At 37.5% G+C, this 18,562-nt stretch overlaps 1 protein-coding gene across 5 annotated transcripts in view; it reads right to left on the bottom strand.

Annotated features, from left to right (window-relative positions):
* Positions 1–18,562, bottom strand: part of brsk2a (BR serine/threonine kinase 2a) — a 282,035-nt gene that overhangs the window by 66,575 nt on the left and 196,898 nt on the right. For all 5 annotated transcript variants that reach the window (XM_048158768.1, XM_048158769.1, XM_048158772.1 and 2 more), the window contains exons 3-4: positions 9,470–9,555; positions 69–209 (exon numbers count right to left, since the gene is read on the bottom strand). In XM_048158768.1, coding sequence (XP_048014725.1) covers positions 69–209; positions 9,470–9,555 — 227 coding nt within the window. The remainder of the gene's footprint in view (positions 1–68; positions 210–9,469; positions 9,556–18,562) is intronic.

Below are 18,562 nucleotides of genomic sequence, written 5' to 3'. Positions count from 1 at the left end.
TACAAGAACACAGCCACAATAATTTCCATAAAAACAAAACATGTTCAGGAATGGCTGGTCACACTCACCATATTGAGTGACTGTGGCAGAAGTCCAGAGCTGAGATGATCTGTCTGAAGAACTTTCGAGCTTCTTTGGGTGTTAATCTGCCCTTCTTTACCAGATAGTCAAACAGCTCGCCGCCTGACACATGCTCTAAAACCAAATATCTGCAAACAGAAACAAGAGAGAGAATAACATTTTAGAACCCAACATACTTCGTACTTAAACAGGAAGTTTGGGCGGGACATATAAAAGGGCCTGGATAACTTATGAACCATTAAAGTCCCCCTGAAATAAATAAAATCACTTAAAACTCAACTTTGATAATCCAAATGACATATTTAAACATTTTTTTCCAGTGAAAATAATTTCTTGTAACTCTACACCCTTGCTTCATTTAGTATACGCAGTCCCTTGAATATGCAAATTAGTCCCCGCCTCCACTCAATCGCATCAACTTGGACTACCTGATCCACTCAGTCAACTGTAGTAAATGCTACACAATGACAAGTGGAAATATTGGTTTAATTCAGCCATATATGTTTGGTCTTGGTCCAAGGGGGCATGATAGTCTAGGAGGACATTGGCGTATCTCAAAAAACATGGCTGCCATCGGCCAATGAAGTTTGAGCACCTATTAGACAAGGTTAATGGAGGCCAATCGGAACGAAACTCGATGGGCATGTTCGACTCATGGTCCTAGAGGTCTGTAAGAATTTTTAAAGAAATCGGCCACAAGTTGGCGCTAATGAGTTTTACGCCTCTGTAATCACGTGGTGTTTCACAAAATCACACAATATGCATATCATTTGATAGATGATCTCAACAACTTTGCCTTAATAACCAATGCTGTCAATCAAATTGTTCATTAATTATTCGCAAATATGTGAAAAACCTACTTTTGCAAATTAGTCCTAGGTTTTCGCCCGATCGGAAGGAAACCAGTGTAGAACAATTCTATGGACTCTCTAGATAAAAAGTTATCAAAAAAAAGTTGAACTTTACCCTTTGGGTCACTATAACTGGGTCATTTAGAAAATTGGCGTGGCAAAATGTACTTAAAAGCCTATAATTCCTAAACAAAAACTCAGATCTTCACAAAATTAAGTGACCACATGCAGCATATGACTCTAAAAAAACATGCCAATTTTTATGGAGATCTGACCATAAGTGGCGCTATAACTGTTAAAGCTTTAAAATCCATATATTTTCAATGGTACATTGCCTGTCATGTCTGAAAATGGTCAGTTTCTTCTATGATTACAGAAGAATATGATTATGAAATATTGGTTTAATTCAGCCATATATGTTTGAACCAGAAACTGATTCAGAAAAAGAAGAGGAAGAATGAGTTAAACAGGGTCGTCTACAAGTCGATGTATTACAATTAGGGCCGTCAATAGATTAACATTTTTAATTGCGATTAATCGCATACTTATCGTGAAATTAGGCATACATCATTTATCTTGTTTAATGCGTTTAATTTTGTCATCATTTGCTATATCCAGTAAAGTCAATTTAGTGTCTTTCCAAAAAAAAAAGACACTTGGAGAATCCAAAATGACACATAATAACCAAATGATATATGGAGTCATATAATTCACAAATTTATGCACACCAGAACACACACGCAAACATTACAGAACAAAACTTTTCAGAATTCAGTGTACAGTATGTGTACAGTGCAACAGCAAAGAGCTTGTTTAGAGTTTTTAGAGCTTGTTTATGTTTTAGACATCAAGTTGCGATACAGGACCACATGGAAATACCCCCTCAAAAAAAACCTAAACCAGTCACCTTGACCTGACTGCATATATACGGATCCATTCAGAATTACTAAACACAGCAACATACACATGACAGATAAAAACATTAACCTGAATGTGTGTGGAAACAACGTGAATGTACTGAAATGTGTCTGTGCATAAATGAAAGAGCGCACATTCACAGTTTGTTTACGCATCAATATAACAGACCCACGTGCTTACTGTACATCACCACAATCGTCTTTACTTTGATTACAATTCGCATTCATCAAAACTTTACTAGCGAGACGCTGGTTTGCTTTATCCAGACAAGAAATGTAGTTTGTGTATCACCTGGCCTTATAGCAGTGTTTTGATGTGTCTGTCTGTATTTCACACAGACACAATGACAGAATATGACAGAGCTCTTGTTTTAAAGCTAAATAGACACTAGAATGTACAATTCATTGAAAACAGGCAGCAAGGCACGGTTTTCTCTGCCATCTCTGAAGTAATGAACCTGGTTTTCCTTACATTAGCACTGTTTTGGACCTATTGTTTAAATGCATTTGCTTACTGGATCATTTGACTCAAAACTTTAGGAGTTTAGTGGCTTAAAACGGTCTGATCACAAACGGAGAAGTTAAAACGGGTTAAAGGGTTAGAATTTTCCACCTACCAGGGTGGTGCTCGCGCTATTGTAGATGCTCAGTGTGATAAACTCCCGACTCCCAAGATCATCTTACTGTTTGGCGTAAATTACGCTAATGACGCAATTGTGCTTACTTCATTAATTTATTTGTGTTAAATTATTTAAATGTGTTAAGGATATTAAATTAATCGCATGCTTAATGCGTTAACATTGACAGCCCTAATTAAAATGGTAATGCGTTTTACATATCGCTCTCTACAACGCCGGACACGGTAATTGATATGATTAGCCTTTGGCTTGACTACATTGTCAAACAGCTGATAATTGTCGCTACTGTTTCACAAACCATGTTCCCATTCGCCGTCTCATCTCAGAGTAGACACCTGCTTATAGAAAAATAAAAATCAGCATCCTTAGAAACGCTTTGAACATCGTAGAAAGTCAGTGGAGAAAAGCCCTACATGGATTGAAACCGCGATTTTGAGACTGTCCTTGGTACGCAGTTTTAAGGAGAAAATACTCAGCAATGGTGTTGACTGATGAATTTGCAATTCATAGTGTTGCATAATTCTGACTGGAACAGGTCTGAGTGGAACGTCACGGGTTGTCATGTCACAGCAATTCCGTGAAAATTTCAATTGGTTGAAATTCCCCTGCACTCTTAGCCCGGATTTTATATTTACTTAAAAATATAATTACAATATACTTAAAATATTTAAGTTTGGTTGCATTACTTATAAAATATAAGTATATTCTACTAATTTGTGGGTGTATTTGAAGGTGTTAATAAATGTAAGTTAAATGCACTTAAATTATGAAGTTTTTCTCCTGACCACGCCTCCTACACACTGGTTTGTGGCAGGTAATGACACCATTTTGTTGTGGTGTGTGTGAATTCAAGGAGCTGTTGATGAGCAGTTGGAACATTTGTTTTGGCTGTTCTACAGACATTTTTTCCAAACATTTACCAAAGGAGAAAATCACAATTTTTAAGTTACCATCATCGAGGTCAGGGTTTGTTTTAGTTGAGCTCTTGACCCTTGACTTTTTAATATTAGATTTTGTTTGGGCAGTTTTAACTGCATTAAAACCAACCAGACAAGCAAAGTTAAAAGATGATCAGGTGGTGTTGATTATGTTTTCACATAATCATTATTTGATCTGAATCACTGAACTCATTTAGAGCCCAATCTCTGAGTTAGATTTACATTATTGATTACAGCAGCACTGTGATTCTACAGTGGAAGATCAACTTTTACAATATAATTTTTTTTTTAAGTTGTCCTTATCACAAAAAAAAAAAAAAAATTAGGCACACACAGACATCAAGAATCAGCGTATGAATCTCAACAACGGTGACAAGCAACATATTCTGATAAACAGATCAACTCTGAATATTAGAAAAGCTAAAAAGTCACAGAAAAACAGCAAAATTTAAATAGCGAGAATAAAGAAAATTACTAACACAATTCAGCTCAATTTATTCATGCAGCAATGCATGATAGGAGGCATGGATGAATTTTGATTGGTGGCAAGTTAACTTGCTTAGTACATTGAACTTAAATATACTAGGTGTAATAACTACAAAGTAATTAATATTACAAAACATTTTAAGTTAAATGAACTCGAATTATTAAGTTAACATTACTTAATTTTTTTAGGGCAACCAGTTTCCTCAAATTTTTTAAGTAAATTCAACTTATCCAGGCTAACAGTGTGCACATCGGACTTAAGGGGATAGTTCACCCAAAAATGAAAATTACTCTCGCCGTAAATCGATGCGTATGGCCGTCTGCTAGAAGCTAGTTATTATAGTTTATAATTTTTCTTACAAAAATGCACCACTTCGCTTCAAAAGGCCTTTATTAACCCCCTGGAGCTGTATGGATTACTTTTATGATGGATGGATGTGCTTTTTTGGGCTTCAAAATCTCACGCCCACTTCACTACCATTATAAAGCCTGGAAGAGCCAGGATATTTTTTAGATTGTGTTCGTCTGAAAGAATCATATAGTCATATACACCTAGAATGGCTTGAGGGGGAGTAAATCGTGAGATAATTTTCATTTTTGGGTTAACTTTCCCTATAAGTTAAGCAAGGGAGTCTCCTAATTGACGCTTACAAATCTATCCTCTAGAGCGTCTCCTAGTCGACGTCTTGCTGAGTCTTGCCCCCTATGAACATTATCACTTGGGAATAAGATCTCTAGTGTTCCACTAACCTGCTGTGCAGTACTAACCAGACAAACTCCAGAAAATGCCCTTCAATATGCTTTAATCACGGCCGGGAGGAACTCGGACCAATTTCAGAGAATTCCCCCCGACAAAGAGAGCACAACAGTTATTAAAGAATAGGAGCATGGCAAAGGTGACATGATTAATTACATAATTTTTCTCCAATTTGATTGGTTCTACATATGTATAATTTTTTGTTACTAGGTAAAAGCGAATTTGGATTCCTTGATCATGAGGTTAGACACCTGTCTAGTATTGTTTCCTCTTTCGTTATATTCAGACACACAGTAATTTTGGCTCAAGTGTTTGGCTCAAGGGCATTTAGTATTCAAAAGCATATAAATGTTATTCCTGCAAGAAAAAGAAATGTTCGATATGTTAGAATTAAAAATTAAAGTTAAGAATTAAAATTTCCTTCATAACCATGAGTCATCAATATTTTAGGACCATTTTTAAGTGTAAACACTTCAGTTTGTAAACATTTAGGAGAACAGTAGCATATAAAGCGGATAGCATCAAAGCTAACAGACATGGATTTAGATTTAATGGAGTCTATAATGAAACCTCACTAAAAGAACTAATGTTTTTCTTAAGGCGATTTTCAAAGAACCTTGAAGTCTCAAAGAGAATAGACAATTTCATCTCCAAGCATGGGGGATATTCATCTAAGCAAGCAAACAGAGTCGAGAGTGATTCTCTTTGGTTGGAGGTTGTACAAGGCAGTGAAATACGTGGCTGACAGCTTCCGTTCTACATTGTCCAAGTGTGTGAACCAAGAGCGCACAATGGAAGGTGAGTGTGAAGATAAAAGGGATACCCAGAAAGTAAACACGATAAAACTTTTAGTGGATTTTAGTTTTGTTAAGTCTTCTTGACGATAACATGTGGGTATGGTTTGAAATTAGGCTGTTTTTGAAAGATTGTCAGGAAAAGTTTGAAGGACTAGAGAGCCTGAACGAACAGTGCATTTTTAAGTTTCTGTGGGGAAACTGTCTTCAGATACAGTCACACAACAGTCAAAAAAAGCGAGTCAGTGTCATAAACTATTCATAATTAAACAACATTTGTGAATGTGTGAGTTTCTCTTCCAAGCCAAGTGAGTGGTATGTATCGGTGTTAGATGCCAGCAGCTTGGTGTCATAGTCGGTTAGATTAACCTCCACTGAATTCTTTCTTTTTTAACTAGTAAACTAAATGTCAAGCCATTAAATTATTGTTCTGTTTCCATCACTGCCATTGCATTCTCTAACGATCAACCAACAGCACAATCATGAGTATGACATTGTTTTATACAACAGCTCAGTGCACAAATTAATGCTGAGAAACTTACATTTTAGAGTATATTGCCATTTATTCTGTCCTATTTGCTCCATTAGACAAAATAGGTTGAAACAAAGTCACAATTAACTGCAATATCTCTGAGCGTCTGAGTTTAATCTCTGAATAAATCAGTGTTTAAAAAAAATGGATGAGTGAATGAGCCAATGAATCACTTATCGCCACCTACTGGCATAACCTGGCAGCGGTACTAAAAAAAAAAAAAGTGATAATATCATGAAACTGTGATATGCAGTGTAGACCTATGCAACGTGGAGGGGTAAACATGTTTGATCATCAGGTTTTGGGGGGTGGGGGGGTACTTAGAAATGGCACTTCATTGACAAAAAGGCTGACCCCTAGCGTAGAATGATTGTCATATTCATGGTACACTGATCAGCCAAAACATAATGACCAGTCACAGGTGAAGCGAAAATCGTTGATTTTGAAAATCATCTCCTAACAAGGCCAGATTAGATCAGTGGTCGGCAATAGGCGGCCCACAGGCCAAAACTGGCCCGCCAGCAATAATATCCGGCCCATGCCTGCAGGCAGATTATTTTGATAGCAGCTGGTTCTGAAATAGATTTTCGTCTTGTGGTGCCATCTAATATTATCACCGTATCTACACCTGATGCACCACAACAGCTAAAAGCTGTCTACATTGAACGCGACAAACCGACCACTGCAAAGCACTTGGACTATGTTAGAAATAGAACGGGGAATCCGTTTACTGTCGGGAATGTGTTGTGCCGCACCGCATCCAGTGTAGTCAATCTCGTTATAATGGGTTATATTATCTTTTATAGCGTCGCGCCGCTCGCGTCCAGTGTCGGTGTTATATTATTTGAAAACAGCGACAACTTCATTGCAGATAAGACACACCAGCTATGCATTTACAAAACGGGTTGGATGAACGTATAGTTGTATTTCCATTCTTCTTTGTATGCCCTATTTTCACTGACAACTTTCCTCTTTTAGAGTGTTTGATAGTGCCATTTTCTCTCACCAGCTAGCTTAAATGTTAGCTAACATCACTCTGCACACGGCTTAATAGCGTACCTCCAGCATGCAAACAATAAAAGAAATGGACTTTAGTGCTTGAGGATGCCAAGGAATAATTCTGAATGTAAAAGTAGGCTACGTCAATAATTAATACAAAAAGTTAGGATCCACTGTGTAACAAGCAAATTAAAATGTTACATATTTATTATTCACAATATGGAAAGAGGAAAACAGTTTGTTTAACTCAAACATGCCATTAATGGGCTTATTCAAGTCATTTTTATCCATTCTGCATCTACCACATATATGTGTTTTAGCAAGACTTTCTATTTTGCAAGTTGGTGAATGAAGATACTTGCCAGGTTATGTGTCACTACTCCGCTTTATTAATTTATCCAGTGTAAAACCCGGACACCGACACACAAATATGGCTTTTTGTTAATCACTTTACAGGATTTAACAGAGTAACAGCTCACTACCAGTTACAAAAGACACTGTTACAGTCTGTTCTAGTTGCATTTTTCAATTAATTTCTTAAATTATCCTCTGACTATGTTCTGGCCCGCCATCTAGTGGCAATTTTTTTTTTTTTTGGCCCGATGCCAAAAAAATTTCCGACCCCTGGATTAGATGGTAAGCAAACAATCAGTTCTTGTAATCAACATGTTTGATGCAAGAGAAACATGCAAGAATAAAGATATGAGCAACTTTGACAAGGGCCAAATTGTCATGACAAGGCGACTGGGTCAGAGTATCTCTGAAACGCAGAGGCTTGTGTTGCTCCCCGTCAGCAGTGTTGAGAATTTTCCAACAGTGTCTGAGGAGGGACAAACCACAAGCCGGTTGCAGGGTGTTGGGTGCCAAGGCTCATCGATGCACGAGGGCAATGAAGGCTATCCCATCTGCTCCGAGCCAACAGAAGGTCTACTGTGGCACACAAATTTTAATGATGGTTATGGGAGGAATGTGTCACAACACACAGTGCTTCGCGCTCTGCTGCGTATGGGGCCACAGACCAATCAGCATGCCTATGATGACCTGTCCACTGCTGAAAGTGCCTACAACGGGCATACGAGCATCTGAACTGGACTTTGGAGGAGTGGAAGAAGGTCGCCTGGTTCTATGAGTCCAGTTTTCTTTTACATCACATGTGCAACGTTTACCTGGGGAGTGTGATGGCACCAGGATGCATTGTGGGACGATGACAAGCCAGTTGAGGGAATGTGATGCTCTGCTCAATGTTCTGCTGGGAAACCCTGGGTCCGACCATTCATGTGGATGCAAATTTGACACATGCCACCTTCCTAAACATTGTTGCAGACCAGGTTCACCCCTTCATGTCAGTGGTGTCCCCTGGTGGAAGTGACCTCTTTCAGCAGGATAATACACACTGTCACACTGCACACATTGTTCAGGAATGGTTTGAAGAACATGATGAAGAGTTCAAGGTGTTACCCTGGCCTCCAAATTCCCCAGATCTCAATTCTATTGAGCATCTGTGGGATGTGCTGGACCAACAAGTTTGATCCACGGTGACTCCACCTCACAACCTACAGGACTTGAAGGATCTGCTGCTAACGTCACCATCAGGGGTCTTTTAGAGTCCGTGCCTCGGCGGGCCGGCTCTGTTTTGTCAGCACGCGGCGGACCAATAGCATATTGGGATGGTGGTCATAATGTTTTGGATCATATGCATAGTAAGAATGATAAAAATGTTAAAAATCACAATACTACCATGATACCAAGAGATGTAAAATATTAACCTCATGCAGTGCTTCAAAACCAGAGAAAATATAAACAAGTGAATGATGAGGTAAATCATTTTTATGAAGATTTGTTGATGCCAAAAAATGCTAAGTGAATTATCATGGTGTTTACATGAAGGATGAGTCGTGGCCCCATTAGCAGCTCTCAAACTGCTGTGACTAACAGGCTGCTTCACACGTTCTTCATTAAGAGTGTTTTAGCACCAGCAGAATCCCTCTTGTCTAAAACCTTTCAAGATCAAACACATTTACACTTGCATTTCTGCCAAACTTTCAGGCTATACACACCACCAAACTTTGTTTTTGCTAAACACTCTCAAATTTCGGGTTAGCAATTGTAGTCATATTAAATAATTGCAAAATAAGTAGAAATATAGAAAGTATATTTAAAAAAAGAAAAAGTCAAAATAAGTGCCCTTACAAAAAGAATTGTGTCCATGGTACTTTGATGTGGTGCTTCAAACTAAACTATGGTTCCTCCATGGTACATGTTCAAAAATGTTTATCGTTTGCATCTTAGGATGTATGAGAAACTCATTTATCATTTACATATAGCCTAAGATTATGAAACATAAATGTATTTATTATTATTATTATTATTATATATATATATTATTTAATAATTTTATAATTAGTAAGTTTTAATATCTATATAAATATCTTGAACAATATTTTACTTTCATCAAAATTATTATTATAATACTTACAAATATTTCTTATTTTCGTAGACATCGTGCAACTTTAATACATGTGGGTGTTCTATTAGCTTCAAGATGGCGATCTCTCGCTCCACCTGTGGGGAAATAAGAGATAAGAAAAAATATTGAACTCACAGCAAAAAACGACAACAAAAATGAATTTTAATGCATCACAACTAAGCATGGGAACATAAATAATTTAACGGTTCAAGTTCCTTGTAACAATTCCAGTTCCTTAATGGTTCTATTTATGATTTGTTTATTACTTTGTAAGGAATAAATGTTTGTAAAACTGATCATTTGACAATAGAATTGCATATCTGATCATTTTAATGATAATTCAGTGTAAAACAATGCTCGCTAAAGGTGTATTTTCTTTTATTGGAATAACGACTGTCTTTTTAGAGGCAGTGTAATCCAATAATTAGCCTTAAAGTTCATGCGTTCATGACCTCAAGGCTAGATTACTGTAATGCTCTACTGGGTGGTTGCCCTGCATGCTTAATAAACAAACTACAGCTCGTACAAAACTCAGCAGCTAGAGTTCTTACTAGAACTAGGAAGTATGACCATATTAGCCCAGTTCTGTCAACACTGCATTTTCTCCCTATTAAACATCGCATAGATTTTAAAATCTTGCTACTTACTTACAAAGCACTAAATGGTTTAACTCCCCAGTACCTGAGCAAGCTCTTAACGCATTATAGTCTTCACGTCTATTGAGATCTCAGAATTCTGGACAGTTGATAATACCTAGAATATCAAAATCAACTGCAGGTGGTAGATCCTTTTCCTATTTAGCACCTAAACTTTGGAACAGTCTTCCTATCACTGTTCGGGAAGCAGACACACTCTGTCAGTTTAAATCTAGACTAAAAACACTAAATCTACACATAAACCATTATCTTCTTCTATAATTCAAATCATGTAAATTGTTAGGCTGCATAGATTAGGTCAGCTGGAATCGGGAACACCTGATGTACTCGCGACATCATAAGAAGAATGGTGTCTACGTTAATATTAGTCTCTCTCTGTTTATCCCGAGGTTTGCCGCAGCCTTGCAGACCCAGGACGTATCCAGATGAGATGAAGGACCTGCGCCTGGACACGATGAAAACGCAGCCCTGAAGTGTCAACTAAACTATTCCCTGCGAAGGACTCCTTCCCTTTCCTTTCCCAATGTATAGATAAAATGTTATCCAAATTATTCCAGTTCGCATAGATCCGCGGACACAACTAGTTGTTTGGGTGTCGATTTGAAAAATCAACAGCGTTTCTCATAAATTTCTTACTGTACCTTTAACTATTTTTAACTATCTTACTATTTTTAACTATTTTACTATTTTCAACTATCTTAATGTACCTTTAACTAAACAACAATCCTAAACTAACAAAAAGTATGCTAGCATATTTAATTCATATTTATTTTATAAATTTAACTACAAATTGTCAGTCTGGTTTAAGACTCACAGTTAGTTGAAAGATCAAGCTGTATGTTTCTAAAGGGGCATTTACACAACATGGCTTTCAACAACAAAAACTTTTTATGAGTTTTGGCTGTTCATTTATACAACAACGGCGTTTTGGGGGCCTGAAAACACAAACTTTTGAAAAAAAGTTCAAGTTTTTGAAAAAAAATACCCTTATCATCTCCGTGTAAACTACAAAAACGTGAATTTGTGAAAACTGTGACGTCATGCACATGCGTATTGCATGTTCAGTCTATAGGAATGCGCAAATACTTGACAGCCAAAATAACAAAGTAACATCGCCAACTACTGGCCTGGCAGCATAATACGGCGTTTTCGTGGATCTGTGTGAACGGATTGTTTTGACAACGTTGTCGTCTGTACCCAAAAAAAAAAAAAAAAAAAAAAAAACGTTTCTGTTTTTAGTACATTGTTGTCATGCAAACGTACCCTAATCCACTAAAAGAAATGACTCAGAGTCATTTTTTTCGGGAATCGGACTGTACTGGTCGTGTTGTATGTTTTTGCTTCACTAAAAAGAACCAGCTCATAATTCTCATTCATTCGAGAATTGGATTGAACTAGCTGTGCTGTATGTTTTTGATTCACTACTTACTGATACAGCAATATTTGGGAGCAGTCCAATCACAACTTAAACACATCACAACCAGGCTGCTGAACTCTGAGTGGTTTCATAAAGGTAAAAATGAAAAATGATCACAGATCAGCAAAAAACCTCAAGAGTTCAGAGCCCAGAGGAAGAGCACACCTTTGCAGAATTCTTCAGGAATAGCGCACAGCACAAGTCTGAAAGCGAAGCATACTTGTCATTCTATTGAACAAACTATGCTTCTCTAATTTGATTCCCACAGATAAACATAGATTCTCATTGAATTAAGCTTATGCTGACTTATATAGCTAGTCTATATGAAGGATCTCTCTGACCTGACAGGGAACCAACGGAAATCTTAAAATCGTAAGCACTTCGTAAAAAACTGAGCGCATAAGTCAGAGGCTGAACCTAAGATTGTGCCAGTTGTAAGCAAGACAATCATCTTTGATTTACATCACTGTCTTCTGGAATATTCCTAGCATGCACACCTGCCACTGCAGATCAGAGCAGAGGATGGGGATGTAGACGATATTTCCTGAACCCACCTGACCCTAATGTTCCACAGCAGAACTTTGATCACGGTTCTCAAACCTCCCTGAATTACATACACTCACCTAAACACATTATACAACGGTAAAGTACAACTCAAGTGACTCTTTAACGTTTTGAAATCTATGGAGTCAAACTTCAAGCTTCATTTGTCACTCTGTAGCTTGACTTTGACCCTGTTTGCCATTGACTTTTCAAAGCACAGACAATGATTTACAAAAAATTTGCATCTTGTATCATGTATGGAAACATTGTTCACAAACACAAAACACAAAGTCATTCAGAGAAATCGTTCAAAAATCTTTAAATATTTTTCTGAATGTAAAAGAAATTCTCACCATAGTGTTGATTCCACCACATCACAAATTATGTATTGTGTTTGAAAACATTCTATTATGGAAATGACATTTCTGTCTCGCTTATGCTAAATTCAATATTTTATGTATAATATTGAAGAAATCATGATACATTTTTTCAGGATTCTTTGATGAATAGAAAGTGAAAAAACAGCATATATATGAAATAGAAATCTTTTGTAACATTATAATTGTCTTTACTGTTGCTTTTGATCAATTTGATGCATCTTTGCTGAAAAAAGTAATTTCTTAAAAAAACAAATCTTACCTGACTCCAAACTTATATAAAGCCTGAAGTTAAAGAAACCCCCAATTCTTCAGCCCACAGTTGGTTTGTTCTCTACAAGCAGAACAATCATCACTGTTCCCTTCAGAAAACCACTTTAAGGGATAGTTCACCCAAAAATGAAAATTTGATGTATATCTGCTTACCCCCAGGGCATCCAAGATGTAGGTGACTTTGATTCTTCAGTAGAACACAAATGACGATTTTTAACTCCAACCGTTGCCGTCTGTCAGTCGTATAATGCGTGTCAATAGGATATAAGAGTAAAAAAACATGCACAGGCAAATCCAAATTAAACCCTGCGGCTTTGATGTCCTAAGACACGAAATGATCGGTTTGTGCGAGAAACCGAACAATATTTATATAATTTTTACCTCTAATACACCACTATGTCCAACTGCCCTCCACATCCGGTTAGTGAGGTCTGAACGCACTCTAACAACGGAAGTGATATATCGCACTTATTGAAGCAAAGCGCGAGACATCACTTCCGTCATCAGAACGCGTTTTTGACCTCACTAACCGGATACTGAACACAGTTGGACAAAGTGGTGTTTTAGAGGTAAAAAATGATATAAATACTGTTCGGTTTCTCGCACAAACCGATCGTTTCGTGTCTAAGGACATCAATGTGTCGTCACAAGCCACAGGGTTTAATTTGGATTTGTCTGTGCGTGTTTTTTTTTACTCTTATAGATGGAGTTCCCATTGACATGCATTATACGACTGACAGACCGCAACGTTCTACTGAAGAAACAAAGTCACCTACATCTTGGATGGCCTGGGGGTAAGCAGATAAACATCAAATTTTCATTTTTGGGTGAACTATCCCTTTAAACCCAGGTTGCTCCATGAGATTGTGTCAGAAATAATTCTGAAATGCTGTTGTATGCTGACAAAGTGTGAAAGCCATGGAAACACATTCGGCCTTGCTGTTTGTGGCATAAAAAAATAATGAAGTGTCTATTTACACCAAGTCCAAATAGCCCATCTTGTTGGAAGAGGCTATTTACATTAACTCGAAAGAAAGTGTAAACTGGCGTCTCATCAGTTACACTTTTTGCGTAAGTTGAATAGGGAAAGTGTAGAATGTAGCGTAAGCGTTTTGAACTGCGAGAGTTTTACACTTTCTTCGTACGTTGAATACGGAAGGCGGTCTAGCAGAAGCTAGATATTTTGCTTCATAACTTGATAAATATAGATTTTTTTTTACACAAATGCATCGATTCGCTTCAGAAGGACTTTATTAACCCCCCCGGAGCCGTGTGGAGTACGTTTATGATGGATGGATGTGGATGGATGCAGTTTCTTCAGCTCATACTCGTGAACCCTGCCATTATAAAGCTTGGATGCGTCAGGATATTTATTAATATTTCTCCAATTATGTTCATCAGAAAGAAGAAAGTCATTTACACCTAGGATGGCTTGAGGGTGAGTAAAGGTTAGGCAAATTTTCATTCGAAAGTGAACTAATCCTTTAACAGTGGCAAAGTGTGGCAGCGGCACTAAGGACAAATAGCGACATATGCTATTTACACTAAGTGAAAATAGCAGTATTTTCTTTGCACTAAGTGTAAATAGTAGTTAGATGCTATTTGTACTAAGTGTAACCTCTATTTATCTATTGTAAATAGAATTTATCACTAAGAAATGCTAATTCTCCTAAGTGTAATTAACATTTATCGCTATTTGCACATAGTGTAAATAACATTGTAAGCTGTTTGCACTTAGTGTAAATAGCCTCTTGAAAAAAGTTTCTATGCAATGCAAACCCTATTCTATTCTAACATTCTGTAACTAGCCACTGTATTCTGGTAAATGTCTAGATTTATTTGGCTTCATGACCTGACATCATCTGCTCAACACAGAGTTAAAGTCCTTCACTTGCTGTTTTAATCAGACATACAGATGTGATGACTAGTCAGGGAATAAACAATCTCGCCAATGGCTGAAGAGAGTGTTGGAACAACCACGGAAATCCCGGACAAAGCCATCTTGACAAACGTGGCACATCATCAAAACTCACTGAATGGCTGATCCAAAGCCAGTCAGAAGAGCCAAGCAGGGAATTTGGCTGAGTGGAATGTCATTCAACACAAGGATGTGCCACTGGATCTCTACTGAGCATAAACCGCTCTCAGGGGGTTGAGGCAAGCCAGTGGGAGGAGAAATCTGTACTGTTGAGGACTACTAGATAAAAGCAAATTAAGTCAGGCTCAGGATGTCTATTAAACCTAGAAAAATCTATCTGTAAGCATTACAGTATCACTCATCTCAATGGCAGTATCTCAACGGGAACATGCCAACTCGAAACTATGTGCGCTTGCATATTTGCTCAATTCCAAAAACATTTTTGGTAACACTTTTGTCACTTTTAACTAGTTGTTTATTTGCTGTTTATTAGTACTTATAAAGCACAAATTAATGCCTAAGGGGCCGTTCACATATCGCATCTAAAAACGTGTGAAAAGCGCGGACGCGGCGCTTTCTCCTCCTTTCCTCAAGCGCTTGTGCTCCCGTGGCATCTGTCGTTGCTATGCAACCATGAACTGCGCTCTCCATGATGACGAGGAAGTATCAGCAAAGGATTAATTGATTTCTAGCCCTTGCATTAGGTTTACTACTAGATATATTTATGGAGAAGATAAATAAAAACCTGTCCTGTACAGCTATGATCAGCTGTTCGGCTGAGCTTTCGATGTTGTTGTTACAGAAAGGCCGAAGCTGATTGGTTGGTTCTTGTCACATGACCTGCGGTGCACTTGCGGAATTCTGAAAAGTTTTTATCTCACCGCAGCATAGGCGCGCCTGGAAAAAAAATGAGCGTGCCGCACCGCATGTGCATCGCAACTGCGTCGCTTCTAATATGAGCGCACTTGCCGCGCGCCTACATTTGAAATAACGAATTTGCACGCGCAAAAGACGCAATATGTGAATTGCCCCTTATTCTACATGGCCAAATTCTACATCCCTAAATCTTACACCATACCTAAATTTAAACGCTACAACAACTACCTTACTAACTATTAATAAGCAGTAAATTAAGAGGCAAAGTCATAGTTATTAGTGAATACTGTATGTGTTCCCAGTACCAAAGTGTAACCAGATTTTTTGAGCAAATCACCTAAAAAGGTAGTACTAAGTTATGAGAGATTTTCTTACAGCCTAAATACATGTAAGTGTTCGCATCTTAATTTTCTAAAAAATATATATAAAGTAATGCATATTTTAACAAATGTCATGAATTATTAATTCATAAATATCTGTATTTTTTTGGAAAATTACACCACATAACATTTTACGACCTCAACTAACTTTGCTTTGGCAAGAAAGTTAAGTTATCTAATATTCTGAGACTTGCTGACCTTGACACAAAATATATGATGTAGTTTCCTATTTTTATTTATGTACACTTTTTTTCCTGTTTGAGGGTGCACCACATGACTTTAATTTACTAAATATTAAATAATAATAACAAGCAACAAAGCAGTTAGTTTATATAATTTTCTAAAACAATAATAAAAGGTAATGAAAATTAGGTATACTTTTCTAATATTTCATCATTTTAATTAGGCCTTTTTTTCATTGTGAGATCAAAATATCAGATGTTTACCCTGGCATTTTGACTATGAAAAAAAAAAAAATTAAACGAATTTCAATTAGGGCTGGGACAATAAATGGATGAATCTCTCCATTCTGAGATTTTCCGAATGCATCGCAATTCTCTCTCGAATCGATTCTGAGCTTAGTTTTTAACAGCAGATGGCGATCTAGGCTAGTTTTTAACTGCACATTCAAATGTTCATGAAGAAGAGTGCTGAAGAATGTACTTGCAACTCAGAATGCTTTTATGATGCGAGATTAATGTAAACAGCCTGCAAACACCTGTGTAATTCACTTCAACATTTCCAACTTTATGAACGATTATTTTATAGAAGGTTCAAGTGATGTGTGTAAGGAATAGGAAGCAAGCAGAGTAAGGCTGTTTCTAAAGCACGCAGTGCCATCTGCTGTTAAAAACTAAGCTCAGAATCAATTCGAGAGAAAATCGCGATGTGTTCGAAAAATATCAGAATCAATCCAGATTCACGACACATCGATTTATTGTCCCAGCCCTAATTTGAATACAGAAATTAAAAACATGCCACTCACAGAAGATGTGAATTCAAGTCATTGTATGTAGGAATTGCAATTTTAATGTTCTTTTTTTTTTATTATTACCAAAGCCATCATAAACCCAGATGTCCTTTAAATCGGTTGAATTATTAGGGCTAATTACATTGTGAATACATTTCTGAACGTTATCTGCAACAAGCCCTTTAGAACATAGTAGCTCTTCTAGATTTGTGAAACTTGGATGCTCCGTGGCAGATAAATTTCTTATGATTAAAGATTTGCTGCAAATGAGCCAGACTCTCTCCTCCGTCCATTAACATCATGTCCACCCTACGCTCGCCAACTTCTCATTGCTCCATCTTACCATATTGACCCATTCCCTCAAAATGTCAGTTTGCCGACACCTGTGCACCTACTTCTATGAATAGCTGAGCGTTAATTAACTCTACACATCTGTGTGCATACAGCCATCCAATTTCCATATAACTTCATTAGCAAGTTATTACACCAGGTCTGGCCTAGACTCTACGCCACTTTGAGTAGGCCGGCAGAGATTCGGGTTCAGGTTGCAGGGTTCTTGATTTGTGGGGGTGAGTTGAGAGGAAGGCAATCAACCGAGCCAAATCGTTAAAATGAAGGCAGATCATTAGATTTGACTGAGAACACCTCTGCACGTCGGTGAGTTCGCCAAGCTCTTGCGGGTCACCGGGTTTCGAAGTCCAATAATTAGCGATAATGTAAGTGCCGTGCAGTAATAGAGAGCAACATGAACCTCATTTTCAGAAATGACCCTGAAAAGTTTCTTTCGACAGTCCGTCGCACAAAGTCAAGGTCGAGTAAGCGAGCGAGACTGACGCTAATCCAAATTGGTTATTTGACTGGGAAATAATTCGTCTTGTAGATTCTCTCACATTCATTATTGAGTTGCTAACTCAAAACGTACAGGAATCATTTGTGTAAACTCGCTGATCGTTATCGGTCTGTAGAAAGCAGTCACGGAGGTCATCTCCACTTGCGCTAAGGGAGCTAATGATTGAATTCTAGGGGTACTTCTGTAGTTTTTTCATCTTTTTTTGTGGAAATAAGTTGAGTTGAAGAGAAGGGTGGTTTAGACGAGAGATAGCCTCATACATTTTAAAGCAAAAACACACATCAATTCTTTAAGGGGTTCAATATAATTCATTATGGACAATCATAGTGTAATTTGAAGGTACAGATGGTATTTCAAAAAGGGGTAATAAAACACCCCATAGAAAGGGGGTTTGGAAATGGGATGGTTTAGATAAATTAACCATGGCGGAGTGCTAAACCAACAGCTGTTTCAATCCAAGTGCATTTTAGAGCCAGTTGGTTGAAATTTCCACACAGGAGGCTTCATTAGCTAAACAGCTAGAGTGGTTTGTAAACTGCTATCTTGCTGTAGCTTAACAGTCACACATCGCATTGATACACCAAACATTCAGTATAATACTGCAATTGTGTTTTATTGTAATTAGATTTGCAAAAACTTCAGACATTCGACAAATAAGTTGGAATTGCACCGCCCTGAAGCAAACATTAGCATTAGCCAAGTAAACAAATGTTAACGACATTAGCAAAGTAGCAAAATAGTAACAAAATTTGTACAATTTCCAAAAAATGTGGGTAGTACTTGCACTAACGCCACAATGCAAGTATGGTGAGTGTTGCTATGTGGTTCTTGAAGGGGTTCTG

Source organism: Megalobrama amblycephala, linkage group LG15, assembly GCF_018812025.1.
Source record: "Megalobrama amblycephala isolate DHTTF-2021 linkage group LG15, ASM1881202v1, whole genome shotgun sequence".
NCBI classification, from domain to species: Eukaryota; Metazoa; Chordata; class Actinopteri; order Cypriniformes; family Xenocyprididae; genus Megalobrama; species Megalobrama amblycephala.
This window is presented reverse-complemented; position numbering and strand designations above follow the sequence as displayed.